The 18,241-nt window shown below is 40.9% G+C and overlaps 1 protein-coding gene across 9 annotated transcripts in view; it reads left to right on the forward strand.

Annotated features, from left to right (window-relative positions):
- The window catches only part of Cadps (calcium dependent secretion activator), a 506,710-nt gene that overhangs the window by 387,695 nt on the left and 100,774 nt on the right, over window positions 1-18,241 (forward strand). For 5 of the 9 annotated variants that reach the window (XM_045135763.1, XM_045135761.1, XM_045135762.1 and 2 more), the window contains 4 exons: window positions 3,909-4,065; window positions 4,803-4,944; window positions 14,323-14,469; window positions 17,747-17,902. In XM_045135763.1, the coding sequence (XP_044991698.1) occupies window positions 3,909-4,065; window positions 4,803-4,944; window positions 14,323-14,469; window positions 17,747-17,902 (602 nt within the window). The remainder of the gene's footprint in view (window positions 1-3,908; window positions 4,066-4,802; window positions 4,945-14,322; window positions 14,470-17,746; window positions 17,903-18,241) is intronic. The other 4 variants (XM_045135769.1, XM_045135766.1, XM_045135767.1 and 1 more) reach the window with 1 other exon arrangement.

Below are 18,241 nucleotides of genomic sequence, written 5' to 3' on the forward strand. Positions count from 1 at the left end.
GTTTTAAATTAATATGAAAACTTCAACAAGCCTTAGAGTTTTAGAAAGCAAAAAAAATTAAGATAAATATACAGTTTTCCAAATCAGTAATTTCACCCCACCATGAAAACTTCTCAGATCTATTGTAGATGGGATCTTTGTTAAGCAAAGCATCTGGAATGGCACCAGCACGTAGCAAACACTAAGGAAGACTGGTTGTTTTTGTACAAGGGAAAAAAAAGCACAATAATTCCAAAGGAAGCAAACTTTCTGATGGTAAGAAGGATAAAACCCAAGAGAGAATCACCAAAGTGAACGAGAACAGCCCTAACAGGTTGGAGGGAGAGTGGATTTATTTCCAGGTTTTGTGGTCTGGTCCTGGAAGGCACGTTGTCACCTTCTGCACACAGACCACGCTCACCTGCATGGCTTTGAGAAATACCTTCATTCAGTGGAAGAGGAATGGAACATTGCCAATTCTAGGAAAGTGCTGGATATTAACCCTGTCCAAGCATTGCCCAGGTGACATCAGTCTACAGCTCAGATCAGTGACTAGGGTCCAATGGGAAAGATTGATTCACCCAAACACATTACTCAGATGTTTCCTTCACAAATGAATCAAGATTTGTCTATTTTTTCCCAGCACTCACCTCCTTCTCCCGGTGCTCACTAAACTAGAGAAATAAAGTCACGACATTCTAAGCCCGGATCTGGATGACTGTGGCCATGCTGTTTGGTAGAACCATACAAATAAAACCTACAGTAGACTGTACCTCTAAGAAACTAATAATCTTTAAAGCCATTTTTAATTCAATCATAAAGTAGTTAAATGTCCCAAGAGGAAAAAAAAATCCATCAGTTAAGATTACTGCCTGTACTATTCACACACATTGTATATGGTAGAAATTGTCACACTCATCTCTGGTGTGTGGCTTAATTCTCTTCTCAGAGGCTAAGCCGCCGACACACATACAGATTATGCCGTTGTGTACTGTTGCTTCCCTTCCCAATCTCTCTCTATGTATATGTATGTATGTATATATGTATTGTGGTGCCCAGAGGGGTACATATATACATGTTAGTTTGTGTGAAAACATGCAGTGTGTTTACTGTAGTAAAGTGTCCCCTTTAAAAAAAACACACAGCTCTCTATTTTAATAATGAAAACACTGGGTAAGTATTTGGAATCCAATGTAGAATTCTTGATCTTGGAAAACATTTCTTGAGACCTGAGATGCCTGCACATGTGTTAGTTCATGGGAAAAGTTAGCATTCACTTGTGTGAGCAAACATGACCATATATATTTTTAAGCCATGCCCAACCCAGCCATATAGACTCTCCATTTCATTGGAATTACACTTTGACTTCTTGATTATTACTGTCTTGGCTATCTACTTTTCAGAGTCAGCTTTGATTATAAGGTTCTGCAAAGAGCTACCTTGGATGTACAAAAATAGCTCTGGCTTTCACTTCCCCAAGCACCCAATTTAAAAATCTCTTAGATCACTATACTAGCTTCCATAGCGACCACCATGGTCACAATTCTTTGTAAGGCTACCAATCTATGTGATTGTTGTTGCAAGGACTGTAGAGAGTTGATCCAAAACGTGGCTAAATTATATAAAACTAAGTTTTCTAATGTGGGTAGATATGTTTCTTACAGTCTCTGATTGCAACATTTAGATTTTTTTTTTTTTAAAAAAGCTAAGAACCATACAGGAAGTTAGGTGAGAATTTTTTTTAATTTCAGGAACCTATGATTGGCATTTGGTTGGGTTTGTTTTCATTTTCTTCCCCACCTCCCAGCATCTTAAAGTTGTTTCTGGGAAGGTGACACAGTGTTTTCAGTAATGTCTTCTTGGTGGCGCCCAGAAGATGTCACGTTAATTGGCCAACTAAAGAAATTTTAGCCAAAGTCTGACGTGTCTTTGTGAATTTGACAAACATCCTGGGTCAAGACTGACGAATCAGCCTCCGTGTGGGGTCAGGGGTGGGCATGGGACTTTAGCTAGTCCCAGCATTTAGGCAGTCTCTACCCACATGGTAGGGGGCTGGGGAAATTCTGGGGAGTGGGTTGGAGGAGTTCTTCATGCTGGATTTGATGAGACAGTGAAGCAGGCCTCAAGCCTAGCTACAAAGCTCCAATAAAACCTCATTGGTTCAGACTCGACTCTTGGAATCTGTTGTACATGTGGCTGTTTTAATCTTTCTTGAGAAAAAAATCTTTAAAATTACCTCAACTTTCTGTGGAAATTCTAAAGGTTTGTGTAAGTTCCAGGGCTTTGCACATCCTTGGGCCTATGAGATTAAATCTTCCATCATTTTAATGCCACTGAATAAGCAAACTTACCAACAGTTATTTAGCAGTTGGTAAAAATATGCATTATGAATACATTCACATGATAAACATCGAAGACCTCGTGAATGTCACTTATGTTGGTATACAATTATGGATGGCATTCAAAGCAGTAAAATAGCTCTTTCAAGAAAGCCCAACAATTTAAGCCTTTCTGCTTACAAACCAACATTTCTACTCTCCTGTCACTCTGAATCAGTGAGGTTTTACTCTAAATTACTAGGGAAACAGAAGGTGTCTATTTCCAGCCAAGCCAATCTCATAGAATGGTCCATGACTTGATTTTTTCCATTTAATTTGCAAACCAGCCACATGTTGATAAAGGAGAAGTAAGTATAGTGAAATATCATGAAAGAAGAGAGATGGACCCCTATTCTTCCTCCTAGTGGCTGTTAGAATATATCTTTAATAACTAATAGATCACAGAAGAGCTTGGCCATTTGAGCAAATCCTTTCATTTATGGGATTATTTCCATAATCATCTTTCATATTCTCAAATGCCTTCCCATCTTTTTTTTTATTTTTTATTTTTAATTTTATTTTTATTTTTTTGGCGAATGCTCCAAAAAGTGTTTCCCGTGTAAATACTTTACAGCATTGAATGGGAGGCGGGGGACAAGAAAAGGCTGGCAGTGTGTTTGTTGTTTTTCTGCTCTCTTTGAAATCAGCAAAACAGGGCCTGTTGACACCGCCACTCATTCTGCATGCCCGCCCCTGCCAGACATGACTAGTCAAAGTGCATGCGTGCCTCGGAACTGCATTCACATCTGGCCTCGGCTGATGTGAATGTCACCCCTGAGATCCTGCACCATGTTTTCCAAGGGCCCAGTGTGCATGAAACTGAGTTACTTCACTGATATTTTTTGGTTTTCAATGTACATATGTGTCTAAGCCCCAGAAAAATAAGCCTTGACCTTACTATAGGTTTCCTTAACCTAACTTTGAACCTTCCTCTAGATGCAAAACCAAAGGCTCCCTGCCAAGAGAGATTTCTACTCAAAAGTTATATGATTGTAATGATGGCTTTCTTTGACTTAGCACAAAATAGGAGTAACATTCCTGATGTGTAGTAAGCCAGGAATCCCAGAGTTTGTATGAGACCACAGACAAGTAAGCCATAGGCATATAGATCTAAGTGAACCATAATTGCAAATTTTCCAGCTAGACTAGCAGAAAACCCATAAACACAGTGAAGAAACTCCCAAATTCCAATAGCCTAGAGCAAGAACTAGTCCACAAGGCTGATACAGAGCATGACTCAAACCTAGTGAGTTATTGTAAATTGAACAGAAGTCCAACATGGTCGCTCTTACAGCGGCTGCCCTCTGACTTGCAGGTCAGGGAAAGGCCGCTATGGCAGGTTTGGGATGCCAAAGCATATCGCCTTGGCCACAGAGTGGCCCATTTATATCCAAACTGCTGTTCTCTTTACAATAAAATAACCAAACCCTGCTCGATGCACAATCAGTTTTGAACAGTGAGGGCTGGAATGTGTAGCTTTACTTCAAGGTAGATGCTCATCACTTCTTCATCTATTGTTTTTATTTTTTTTTTCTCTGCCAAATCTCAAAGGCTTTTGCGTGGTGGTCAGACCTAATGGTGGAGCATGCGGAGACATTCCTATCACTCTTTGCAGTGGACATGGATGCGGCGTTAGAGGTGCAGCCTCCAGACACATGGGACAGTTTCCCACTGTTTCAGCTGCTGAATGACTTTCTCCGCACTGACTGTATGTAGCATCCTTCATTGTTTGACTTTCCTGAAGGGCATGCAGATAAATATGTTGCTGAGGCTTCTTTATTCCACATGGACTGCAAGTTGGACACAGCACAGCCCCTCATAATTTTATCACTGTACAGGCACACACACACACTCAACACACACATGCGCACACACATACTGCCCAGCTGGTGGGCATTTCCTTTCATCTAGAATGTGCCCCACTGATGGGAAGCATCTCTTAACAGAAGACTCCAAGAGTAACATAAGAAGTGTCAATTTGTTGTGTTTCATTTGCTCTTAAGAAAATGAGTTTCACCTCCTTATGTTTTGCAATTTTGATCAAAAGATATCTAGATAGAAAAAAAGACAATCTAACATAGCAAGCATTTCAGTAGCAATGAAATCGATCATCTTCCCATGGAGGGTAACGAAGGAGGGCAGGAGGGGGACAAGGAATGTTCTTTCGAAATTTCTGGTTGCCTGATAAGAGAAGGGGAACTGGAGAAAATGTAAAAATGCACGCAGACTGGCTGTTTTCTTTCATGAGAGTAACCCAAATGGGTAACGTGTTTCTGATTTCCATTTCCTTTCCACACAGATTTAAGGATGAACTCCAACATTGTTCATATTGTTTCTGTAGAAGACAGTTTGTGTGTGTGTGTGTGTGTGTGTGTACGCACGCGTGCATTACACTTCCCTTAAGTTACTGTGGGTTCTTACCATACTTTTGCTTATCTGTTCTAGATAATTTGTGCAATGGAAAATTTCACAAACACCTCCAAGACTTGTTTGCCCCGTTGGTGGTTAGATACGTCGACCTGATGGAATCCTCGATTGCACAGTCCATTCACAGGGGCTTTGAACGGGAGTCATGGGAACCAGTCAAGTAAGGAGACCTCTTTTGATACCATCGGAGTTTGGGTTCAAAAATGGCTGGAGAGTCATACCGACATGGATTAATGGTGTCACATGACTCCCAATGTTAGTACGAAAAGAGACCTAACTATGGGCTCTTAGCTTCCTTGCCAAAGTAGGGTGGGGAGGGTGGAGAGGTTAAGAAATGCCACATGAAATGGAACCTTCATTTCCTTTCATAGGACAAAGGACATAAACCTGGCTGTATTGTCTGCACTGTACATGTTACATGGTGTTTTCCAAAGTATGTTCCATAAAGTTCTTTCCTGTGCAAGGCCAGATGGTAAATATTTCAGCTTCCTGACTAACATCTCGGTCACGTCTTCTTGTGGCACGGTAGTAGCCCGAAGGAGTCCTAGTGTGTCAACAAGAGAAGGTGGCTGTGTTCCCTGAACTCTGTTCCCAAAACAGGGCCTTTGAGGCATATCCCAGATACAGAAGTCTGCAGTCCAGTACATTAGAAAATACTTCAAGTCCCACTCCTCCACCCGTACCCTCATCATGGAGCCCTACAAAGCAGGCTGGAATTTTTGGAAACTGAGGTTACACCGGTACAAAAATCATGTTTAATTCTGTTCCACCCAGTTTTCTAAATATACCCAACCACAACATGCAGTTTTTTAGAGGTTATTTTTCCAACAGGACAAATGATGGGAAATACTGTGTGTTCTGAGCTTGTTATTGGCACAGCTGCCTGAGGGGGGTGTGGTGGAATCTTAGCTCCTATTGAACAAGAGTCACAGACGTGGGGCCTCGGCTGCTTTTGGGAGAGTGGACCGAGGCTGGCGACTGTTGAGGGCTCGTCTCAGCTGGAAAACCGGAGACTCGTGGCTGGAGAGTGCTGTGACGTCATTTGAAAAGCTTTAGTGAAACTTAGTATTGCTTTTGACCTATTAGATTCTAGTGGTTTGGGATCATTTAAAACAATATTCTTTCAAAAAAATGTTTTTTGCTCTCTCCAATCTTTTACATTTTGGGGATGTAGAAAGCTGTATGGAACAAAATGGGGGTATGTACCAGCAACTTTTAGGGCTTTTCTGCAATTGGAAGAAACTCAAAAGAGTTTCCTCAATACAGAAGCCTTGAATACGGCAGTTTTCAGAACTGAACACTGCCTCTAGTGTCATGGCTAGGTGATTCTGACTGACAGTTTCCTCTGTCCCTGAGCTTCCTTATCTAAGTCACAGGAAGAGGCTTTTTGACACACCTACTGCAGTCAGGTTACTCTAATACTGTATAGGCTGTAACTTGTAGTAAATGTCAATTTTAGCTTGTTATTCTCAAGTTTATAATGTTCTCTCTTAGTATGGTACTGTTGATTTATTTTTTTTTATTTTTTAAATATATTTTTTTAATTTTTTATTTATTTATTTGAGAGCAACAGACACAGAGAGAAAGACAGATAGAGGGAGAGAGAGAGAATGGGCGCGCCAGGGCTTCCAGCCTCTGCAAACGAACTCCAGACGCGTGCGCCCCCTTGTGCATCTGGCTAACGTGGGACCTGGGGAACCGAGCCTCGAACCAGGGTCCTTAGGCTTCACAGGCAAGCGCTTAACCGCTAAGCCATCTCTCCAGCCCTTACTGTTGACTTTTAACTCATGGAGATAAAACTAGGCTCCTTGAGATAGTAACAAAGTAATGAGGAGCTATTTATTTATTTAGCATTGTAATCAAGATAGTAGTGCTTTAGATAATAGCTGTGAAGCAGAAAAGGTTCAAGTGAGTTTCACATTTTGTTGCTTGGGTTTAACTGTGGAAGGTTCTGTTGCCATCATACAAGGAAGGGGATGGTTGGTCTTCTGGCTCTTAAAGGGCCTTAGATTTGTAATCCTTCCTACGTGTACCAGGATTTGAACCTCTATGGACTTGTTTTCTCATCTGCAAAAGTATTTTTGTTGTTGTTTTAACGTTCCCACACAGGGCTAAGTATTGTCCTGAATCTGTGTGATAATTTCACTAGAGTCACTCTATAACCCGGGAAGTTCTTCAGAAGCCAAACATACAACTGCGATGCTTTTGGAAATATTGAATGCTCTCAGCACCCTCTGAAGTAAAGATAGAGTCAAAATCATTCTCACAAGTGAAAGTCTTACTCTGGGAATGTTCTCTTGTTTTTAAACTAATGAGACTGAACTCATAGCTCAGAAAAGATCTAACTCTTTAAAAAGAGTCAGAGCTGTGCATGATTGCCTGAGAGTTATATAGGATCATGAGTATGTATGTGTGGATATGATGAGTAGGTAAAATTTTTGTTGTCCAAAACTGTGCTTTTAATTAATATGTGGCTTTTCAACTCATACTATGCAACACATAACTTTCAGAGTGTGCAAAGATTGAGACACAAGCTAAAATAAAATTTTTTATAATTACTCATACGTTAGCTGATCTTTAAATAGTATGAATGCTATGAGAAGCTTTGAGGAATAGTATGGAATGGTGGGTAAAAACTAGCTTGTGAACATGCTTTTGTGAGGAAAGGAATACATCTCTCCATGCCTTGGATAATGTGAAGAGAACAATATAAAGATTGTGAATCTGACTACTTTCAAAAAGGTTGCTGAGAGAGCAAAGACTCATTTTTCTTCTTGGGGTTTTGTCCAAGTAAAGAACAATCATGTTGGAATCTTTCCCATCAAGCTCACCCCAATGCAAGAAGCAGTGCAATCTCCAATTTTACCACATCTCACACACACACACACACACACACACACACACACACACACACACACCAGCTGCCCTCGTAAACAACTACTACCCTCAGATAGTTCTCCTACCTCATAAAAGTTACACGTAAAATGAGAAATGCGTTGTAGAGCTAACTTCAAAGTAACATACCCTGAATGTTAAAAATAGACAACACTCTAAGGAAATACTGCCAGTGTGCTGATTTACTAGAAACAGTTTTCTGATTTCAAAATACGTATCTACAATGAAATTACAGATTCAATAACTTGGGCTTGATATCATTGTGATTACTTGATGGAACAGACAAAATGTCAAACCCTATAGGCTACCTTTCCCTTGAAAGTGATTTTTTCCATCTCCGTAAGACAGTACATCTTATTTCCATTAAGCCAGGGACAGTCGCGGTTGAAATATCTACGCATTGTATAACTTCAAATCTCAGCTGAAGGTAGTCTCTCAAAGGCAAGCCCAGTTTACCAGTAGAATACGAAGCCTATAGCCCTCCCATGAACAGTGGATATTCATCTGGACATAATGTGGGGCCAATGCCCAGAGTCGAGCATGTTGTTTGCAACCTTTTGTATTTAGTTACCTTCTCATTGCTGGGACAAAGCACCTGACCAAAACCAGCTGATGGAAGGAAAGTGGTTTTTTTTTTTTTTTTTAACTATTATTTTTATTTTGGTTCAAGTCTCGAGGGATGCCCCATGATGGCATGAGCAGAGGCCAGGCACCTCCTCTGCCACAGCAGATGGAAAATCACAGCAGGAGAGTGAGCCAGTCTCTGGCATGAGGGAGCTAGCTAAGCCTAAGCCTGCCTCCCACAACATACTTCCTTAATGAAGTCTCCACCTTCCAAATTGTCATCAGCTGGGGACCAAACATTCAGAACACATGAGTTTATGGAGAACATCTGATTCAAGCCACCACCCAACCTTTCCGTCAGTGTCAAATATGAATTTTGGGGTCTTGCAGACAAGTGGACATCATTTTATCCAGCTAGTTTGTAATGACTCGGTGTTTATAAGTCACAGTGTCATTCAAACAGGAAGAAAACCTAGACAGTATCTCATGGGAAGCCTTGCTAAGTCTAGCCCTACCCCCCAACTGCCAGGGCTCATCTGTACTTGGACCCCTCCAGGCACAGGGAACCCTTGGCTTTGTGGTTGTCAGTTGCAGGTTAGGAATGCCTGGAAGGGTGACATCAAATCCTGTTTCCTATACACACACTGGAAAATCGGGTCCCATCGTGCTCAAAATACATCTTCTTCCTCCTGCCTGAGATATGCATATGAAAGATTTGTTTTAAAAATACCCTTCCTGGGCTGGAGAGATGGCTTAGTGGTTAAGCGCTTACCTGTGAAGCCTAAGAACCCCGGTTCGAGGCTCGATTTCCCAGGACCCACATTAGCCAGATGCACAAGGAGGCACACATATCTGGAGTTCATCTGCAGTGGCTGGAAGCCCTGGTGTGCCCATCCTCTCTGTCCCTCTCTCTCTGCCTCTTTCTCTATCTGTTGCTCTCAAATAAATAAATAAAAATAAACCAAAAAAAATTTAAAAAAAAATAAAAATACCCTTCCTCTGGTTATAAAAGATTTTAATGATAATAAACATCATACCAGGGACACTTCAGGAGTCTGTACATGGCCTGCTGTCAAATAGACAGGTCTTACTGGAGCAAGAACTCCTGACTCAGTTTGTAACTCGCTGGATAGCCTTGTGGGCCACCGAAGGTTCTGAATTAAGATCCTCCTTTAGAAAACAAGTATTGTGGATTACCACAGTCTCTCCGATGCTAAGTTTCCTGGAAAGGTAACTCTTCAAGTTCATACACATCTTCACATTTGGTCATCACTGCCTCTCTAGCACCTCAGTCTGAGTCCATGCTCTAAAATGCCTGCTGATTGATTGACATATTTGTTAAAGAACCTGAAAAAGGCTGAACATTATAAGGACGTAATAGAAAAGCTGGGAAAACCAGAGAGTGAGAGAGATACATTCCCCTGATTGAGGATTTAAGTCTAGTTGGATCTTAGCAACACACACACAAGAAGAACCTTAAATATTACCAAAGTTTATATATACAAATAATATAAGAAAGAATTGTGTGAGTGTAGATTAGAGGAAAAAAGCATTTCTACTAAGCTATCATAAACGATATAGCTTGAAGAGTAAGATTTCTTTTTAAAAATATTTTATTTATTTGTCTGAGAGAGAGAGAGAGAGGCAGAGAGAGAGAATGGGTGTGCCAGGGCCTCCAGCCACTGCAAACCAACTCCAGATGCATGTGCCACCTTGTGCATCTGGCTTACATGGGTCCTGGAGAATCGAACCGGGATCCTTTGGCTTTGCAGGCAAACACCTTAACCACTATACCATCTCTCCAGCCCAAGAATAAGATTTTTTTAAAAGGCAAGAGAACTGGGAAAAATATGAGCAGATGTGCAAGACACTAACAATGGACATTTAGTGCAAATCATCATGGGTTTTAAAGGAGGAGGAACATGTTGGAGGAATGCTCTGGTAGTCCTCAATTCCCATGGATGCTGTAACTTTTATTCTGTGTGCTTTCTCGTTGGAGCTCTAGAGTCCACCAGCTGGTGAAAACTAGCATGTGAGGAGTATGGTAAAATAGCTCACTGGTTTCATATATAAATCATTGGTCCAAATATAATACATAGATTAAATAGTATATCTTCATAATAAAGAAAACTGGAGTATATGGAAATGAATAAAAGATAAAGAAACAGCATTCTAAATCTAGACTCTAGGAAGATACCAAAGAATGCCCATAGCTCCAAGTAAGGATTAGACCTAAGAATAGAGTCTTCAGTGCACAAAACACCAAAAAAAGAAAAAAGACAAGATATACTTCATGTAGTCATATAACAAATGGCTCATAAATATAAGATGTAGGACTGGAGAGATGGCTGAGTAGTGCATTGCTTGCCTCACAAGGACCAGAGCCTGAATTTGGATCCCCAGCACCAACAAAAATACCTGGGTTACACAGCCCTAATCCTAGTGCTTGGAAAGCAGGACAGAAGGATCCCCAGACATGTTCACTGGCTAGCTAGACGAGCCAAATTGTTCTAAGTTCAATGAGAGGCTTTGTCTCAATAAATAAGGGGGAGAGAGGTGAGGGATGATACCTGAATGACCTCTGACCTGTCCCACATACACGGACACCCACACAGCACACACATGCAAAAAATATTTTTTTAGGTAGAATGTATTATGCATCTAAAATCTACACACACTCATAAATTTAAAGCAGAAATCTTTGGGAGATGACATAACCATATCTTTTCCACCCAATCTTGATTTAGCAATAATTCCAGGATCTAAGAAAAGACCCCCAGCTACAGGCACTTTCATCAGTAGAAAGGATGAGATGCATTTACTCAAACATTGATGGCAATGACGGAATCTAAGAAGTTTTTTTTTTTTTAATCCAATTCTTCAAGAGATAAGGAGCTAATTAAAAAGCTATCCTTTTTCAGCAAGGTCCCCAAAATGAATGGAAGAAGCTAATTTTTTAATGTTCTCAGTTATTATGAGTGCTGTTAATGCTCCTTATGCTGTCCAGAGCCATACAATCACAGTTCTCACAGAGACACATGATGAACTGGTTTCTTGGGAATCACTGGAGACCCTCTTTAAAAATAACAATTCATTACAGCCATCAGTAGCTTCTAGAGCCTTTATCACTAGGCTTGAGCACTCTTACAAAACTTCCCCCTTCTTACGTGAATATTAGTGAACTATGCTTCGAAATTGCCTTTCATTGTTCTTTTTTAATGTCCAAATGACATATTAGTAACATTAGGAATGTACTATCCTAATCTGATAAAGATAAAACTATTAATTATATTTTATCATTTCAAGACTAGTCCATTATTGTAACAGGGTCCATGAAAGAAATGTTTCTACAAAAGCCCAGTATAGTAGTCCAGCCAAACTGTCATATTTTACAAATACAGTATGTTTTGATTAATATAAGTATTTTTTATTTTGTGTGCAAAATGAAGCTTTCTTCTAATCTGTGTGCCCACCACCCACTAATATGTTAAGTTGCTTTTGCATATATTGTATGTTTTTCATTTCTAGCTACTTTTAATTTGCTCAGAATTGACATTTTAACTTTCCTGGCTGCCATCTCTAAGATCTCCTAATTCCTTGATCATTATTCAGTGTGTGTGTCATTTAATGATCACATTTGCTTATATAGGCTTACACATGTCCCAGTGGAAATCGCCAGCAGATCTGTTCCATGGCAGTGTTTTAGGCTTAAAACCACCAGGGGCTGAATTCAAAGGCAAATTCCCCAGCTAAACAGAGACACGTGGAAGGAAAAGTTCCACTTCTTTCTTCTACACAATAGTCACATTTATTGCTCTTTTTCTAGACCATTCCCACGAAAACACCCTTCCACCCCAAGTACCGGTACAGAATTGGTTTCCCAAAGTGCACAGTCCAAGTAGAGGGTGACTGTCTTTGAGACACCTGTCTCCCTGAATAAAGAGGATGCCAGGTTGGTAGTTTTGCCTTCTAGGTTTTTCCATTTACAAGCCAGGATTGAATTGCCATTGTGAACATTCAACTGACTGGTTTCTAGAGGGAGGCAGACATCCAAGCTAGTGCTGAGGTCCAGATCTGTTGCCTTCGTGGGCAGCTCTCCTCACAAGTAAGTCCAGAGGTGACCTCAGCCTCCAGGAGCCCTGGTAGTCAAACACAGCTCACCCAGGGCAGAACTGCTCTGGCAAAACTTATTCTTCTTTACAAGATCCAAAAAGAGAACCTCAACTCCTTTGCCAAAATGCTGTCAATTCTGCTTAAACAGGAAGGCTCCTCTCAGATGCGGAGCTAGGCTGGGCGCTCCTGTGCCAGTGACTTTGGCTGGATGGAACACCCTTCAAAATGCCACTGTAAGATGTACTTTGCCAGCATGTGGAGGAGCACGTGACAGAGAACCTCCGAAGAGATACCACTGATTTAACTTGGGGCCTTTAAGGGATCCTATGCTTTTCCTCTCTCTCTCCCCATCTCCCTCTCTGCTTATAAAACCATCTATCCCTCTCCTATCACATCAATTGAACTTCATTCACAAACAAAAGCTTGATGAGATGTAGCAGTATCAGTGTTTATTTTATTTTTGACTAACTTGAACTTCTTTATAGAAAAATATGCATCTCAATTAATTTTCATACTCAAACCCTGTAACAACCACTCAAATCATGAAGCAGACATGCTCAACCTCCCCAGTTGTCCCAGAGGTCTTTCTTCCAGACTCTTTCCTTCTTTCAGGGACATTTAACATGACATGAAGCCATATTTTAAATCTACTCTTGGTCTAAGAGTTTTATATAAGATCTTAATTTGGGGTTCTTTGTTTCTATGGTGTCTTTTTCTGTGTTTTAATACTTCTCCATTTTAATCAACTTAAGAACTGTCCATTTTCTTTCAGTGCTTTCTAAAAATACTAAAGCTGATCTTCCTTCTACAGATGAGTTCTCATTGTTGCCTTCCATTCTGGAAGAACTTGTACAGATTCCTGTCCTTAGAAATAGCAGTTGGAGCTAGGGAGATGGTTCAGCAGTCATGTTAAGCCTAATGACCAGGGTTCAATTCCCCGATACCCACTTAGGCCAGATGCACAAAGGGGTACACACATCTGGAGTTCATTGCAGTGGCTACAGGCCCTAGCATGCCCATTCTTTCTCTCTCTGTCTCCATACACACACACACACACATAAATAAAATATTAAAAAAGAAAAAAAAATATTAAAAAAGAAATAGCAGTTGGATGGCATTCCATTTATGTACATTACCATTGTAGGTACATTTAAATGGATGAACTTAGAATTTCATTTTGTATCTAACATCTGACTTGAGAAATAGGCTTCTATTGATAATAGCTTACCAAAAAAACAGTAAGAAAGTAAAAGTGCCCCACCATTTTTATATTGTTAAAAATATTTTTATTAGTACATACTACTTGTACCCATTTATAAGGAACAGTTTAGTGTGTTGATTCATGTATGCTTTTGGTAGTGATCTGTTCAGGGTAATTAGTGCATCCATTACCCTAAACTTGTATCATTTCTTTCTGATGAGTGCATTCTTCTCTTTTATTTTCGGATACATGATACATTATTGTTCATATTTGTTTTTCTGTGTCACACAATGCCAGCAGTTATTCCTCCTATCAAACAGTTGTACTGTGTCCTTGATCAACTTCTGGCTTCTTACTCTCCTCAGCACTCTCAGCTATGTTACAGTACCCCAGCTCCAGCCATGACAAGGATTCCATGAACTTCAAGTTACTTTCATAAGACAAGTTCTCACTCTATGAGCAACGGACTTGAGAATTGAAGTCCCCTCCCCAAAGGCCCTTAAGTGATGTGATCATTGTATACAGGTGCACTGTCAGCATTCACATTTTCAAGTCGTTCTGTGGTTAGTTTTTCCCCCATTAACGATTGTCATTTCTTTCTGCATTCTGAGTTGCCTTCGTAAGCTTCTCTCTGAAGTGTTCACTTGAGTGTTCACTGCTGTCTTGCTGTGGACGTAGCCAGCTTACTTACAACTGCTGTGTGCTTCTCCCACATCTACATTGTCACTGTGATGGTATTTTTCTTTCTGTCTGTTTCTTCCACAGGAGTTTAACCAGTAACCTACCCAATGTGAACCTACCCAATGTGAACCTTCCCAAAGTACCAAATCTTCCAGTTAACATCCCACTTGGCATCCCACAAATGCCTACTTTTTCGGCACCGTCATGGATGGCTGCTATATATGATGCTGAGTGTGTATTCAGTTCACATTAGATCTCATTTAAATTTAAGTGATCTTGGCATGGATATGTATTGTTTATTTCTATACATCCTATATAACAGAAATGGAGATGGATAATTAGACATATTTTGCTGATCATGCAGAGACAATATTGTTTATTTCTGGCATGCACCATGTTTGTAAGACATTTGCTATATATACAGCATTAACAATTTGTCTAACGCCCACTGAACACTTGAGGACTATGTTGTACTTCCTGAATTTTTTTTCAAAACAATTTATGCCCCCCTTTTCAGTGAAGGTGCTGTGATGTTAGGAACTATTTATCCCAAAGTAGGAGTCAGGAGAAGTTGGTTCAAGTCTCAGAGGCTAAATTGAAGCTAAATCTGGAATTTTTTTTTTTTTTTTTTTTTTTTTTTTTGTCTAATAGTAACAATTTTCCTCAGGACTGATTCAGCCATAAAGCATATTTCTGGTGTCATCAAGTAGCAGCAGGTACTGACAGAATATTCAGGGCTAAGTGAACATTTCTGAATGGATTAAGCCCTGTGCAAATGTTAGGTGAGGACACGTTCCAAGGCCAAAGCTTTAAGGTCTAGGTAGCAAAAGGGTTCCTAAATTTGAGAATGAAAGATTTAGATCACAATTGATGAGGCTTTGGTAAGCTATGACATCTGCGTTCTGGGCCGCAGTCATTCTCTGCTTTCATCCATATGAATGTCAGGGTGTTGCCTGGAGCCCTTCCTTACCACTTCTTCAAAGCTAACAGTTGGGGAAATGAGGAAGAAGTGGTCACTGCTTCTAGTTTAGGCAATGAATCCTCTCTTCTTTTCCCTTAGCAAAAAGAAGACCCAGCGCCCCTAAATTCTACCTCAGAGAAATTAAATTAGAACCATGTGGATGATTTAATAAGTGAAATAAGGTTTAGCAATTCTATACCCTCCTTTGATCCTTTTCTTTGACCACAGCTAATTATAGGCCAGATAAGCTTTTTATTGGAAGACTAAACTGGCACATTTTCAAAGGGAAGTGTTATTATCAAAGGAATAAAAAATGATCTGAAACTGGCAATCATGTTTTGAAATCTCGAAATCACATTCATCAAGATGGCCCTTGGCGTTTTCATGTTTGCAGTTAATCCAGGTAGAGAATAAGACATTAAGATGACTTCTCTACCTGGTTCCTCCAAAGTTGTGCAGTGTTTTCAAATTCCGACAAGTCATTCACAAGTTCTCAATAAAATCATATGGCCAATGTGTCTGATTCTCTTCTAGACAAAACATTCAAAAATTTTATATCTAAGGAATATTTTTCTAAAAAAAATCATATTCATGCTAAGATGACTATCTTAAAAGTTAGACGAGGTAGTAACTGTTTAAAACTTAAAAATAAATAGCTGAGAGCTTCTCTTATTTTCTGTGCATGTTCTGTGATATTGTTTTTGAAAAGATATGAATCAAGACATTGTAATCAAGCAGATAATGGTCTCCGCTCAATTAATTAAGGCATGAGTGGGAACACATTTTGGTAACTGCTCAGCAATCAAAATAATCTTGGTGCTATTGCCTTAACATTAACAGTTTATCTTAAAAATAAAAAGAAAATATTCTTTTCCTCATGTCAAAACTTAATAATAAGCTCTTCAAAGAAAAAAAAAATGCTACAAGAAATTTTTGAAACTCTGAAACCAGATGGGTGTCAAAATGTTGTTGTAATAAATACCAATTATTGCATTCATATGTACTTAATGATTTAAAACATAAACCATGCAGTTCCAAAACGGGGCTTTGCTAGACAAAGTTGGGGTTTCTTTTTTTCCCCCAAGATAGGGTGGAGAAAGGAGAGGCTGAACTTTCACAGACAGAAACGCATTCTCCCACTTTTGAACAAAGCTCACTGCAGTATCTGAAAAGAAGGCGTGTATTCTCAGTCACCCACCAGGAAATGCCTGATTCGATATCTTTTCATGATTCCAGTTCCCTCCTTTGTCACGTTTTCTTCCAAGGACGTGTTTCCATGTTACCTGCTCCTTCGTGTCAGATACACCTACGTACTGACCTCAGGCTGGTCTGTTCTGGAAACATTACTCTGTCAGTCCAGGCCATAGTTTCCTCCCTCTCGGCATGTCGGGAGTTTGCCCTCCTCACCCCTAGTAGCTGTGCATGCGTCTACGCACCAGCTATCCTTCTCTCCGAAGCATTAATTCAATGCAGCTGACATCTGTCGCAGTAGAAACATCCACCTCATCTGTTTCTACAGACGATGTCAGAGCGGGTGAGAATGCATGGTGTGTCGGGCACTTTTATAAATTGCCGTGTTGGCACTAGCGGTATGCGAGGAAGGGGGGGAGGGTGGCCGCCCCTCCGGACTCCAAGTGGGGTTGTGACAAAAGAGAAAGCCAGCCAGAGGAGGAGGAGAGGGGGATTGTTTCCCGTGCATAGGCTTTCTGTGGAGAGCCCAGGTAAAAGTCTCTTGGACATCTTTGTACAGAAAGGAATTGAGCCTCATCTCCTCCTTTATACAAAGGACTGGGTAAGCTGGTACAGATGGGAAAAGTGCTCAAGTTCTGAGCCCCAAAGCATCACAGATATTCCTTATCCACTCTCCTTGCCTGCACTAACTCCCTTGATCACGGGGCTGCCTATGTAATGGGCTGGTCTAGGAAAATTGAATTCATAACCAAATGGAAGGCGATGTGGAGATTCAAGGTGTCCGGTGTCCTGTCTCAGCCCGAGTCGCCCAGTTCTTTCCAGCTCTTCCGGAGAGAGAGCAGGTCCTCGCTCACCGCTCGGTTAGCACTGCGTGTCCTTTCCAAACCGCAAGTCCTGCGCAGTTCCCAAGAGGCCTCCACGTTGGAGGGGAACTGGAGAAATGCATGAAGCCCTGGACTCTTAATAACTGCATGTTGCCATGTGGTTATTATCCGTGGAGACTTCCTTCTCCCCCTGGTTCAAAGCCTTCAACTGAATCATCACATGCGTTAATGTGGTTATTAACGGAAGGCTGATTTTTACCATACACCATTCTCCTAGTTGTGTTACGGAACAACACCTTCAGACGTCCCACTGGTCTGGAGCAATTGGCTGAGCAAAATCGACTGAGTCCTGTATGGTAAAACTCAAACTCTGCCCGTGGAGATTACCCTCTCTACTGCCAACACACATCGTTTTGTATGTGGAAGCTGCTGTTTGCCTCAAGCCTTCTAGCCTCCAAGTTGCCTCTGTGTTTGTTTCTTCCAAGCCACAGCCCACAGGGTGACTTCTGTTTTGTCATCTTTATCCTGCCAGTAATGGATCAGGTACCTCGGAAGACCTGTTCTGGAAACTTGATGCTCTGCAGTCTTTTATCCGGGACCTTCACTGGCCTGAGGAAGAGTTCGGAAAGCACCTGGAACAGCGGCTGAAACTGATGGCAAGTGACATGATTGAGTCTTGTGTCAAAAGGTAAGAACAGGTGGCCGAATCCTGGGGTTGTGCCCCCTCCCACATCCTTCTACACTGAGAAAAGCTCAGCGCTCTTCTTTCAGTCAGCTGTTAATATGCACAGGCTTGGAGAAGACATCGCTTGTGAAAGTCAACACAAGTGATTCCAGGCATGATGGAACATGTTTGTAACCCCAACACTCAGAAGGCTGCCACAGAGGATTGCTGCACGTTTAAGGCTAGATGGAGCTACAAAGAGAGGATCTGTCACAAAAGAAAGGAAGGAAAGAAGGAAGAAAGGAAGGAAGGAAGGGAGGGAGGGAGGGAAGGAGGGGAAGAGGGAGGGAGGGAAGGAGGAAG

This window comes from Jaculus jaculus, chromosome 16 (assembly GCF_020740685.1).
Source record: "Jaculus jaculus isolate mJacJac1 chromosome 16, mJacJac1.mat.Y.cur, whole genome shotgun sequence".
Classification (NCBI taxonomy): domain Eukaryota; kingdom Metazoa; phylum Chordata; class Mammalia; order Rodentia; family Dipodidae; genus Jaculus; species Jaculus jaculus.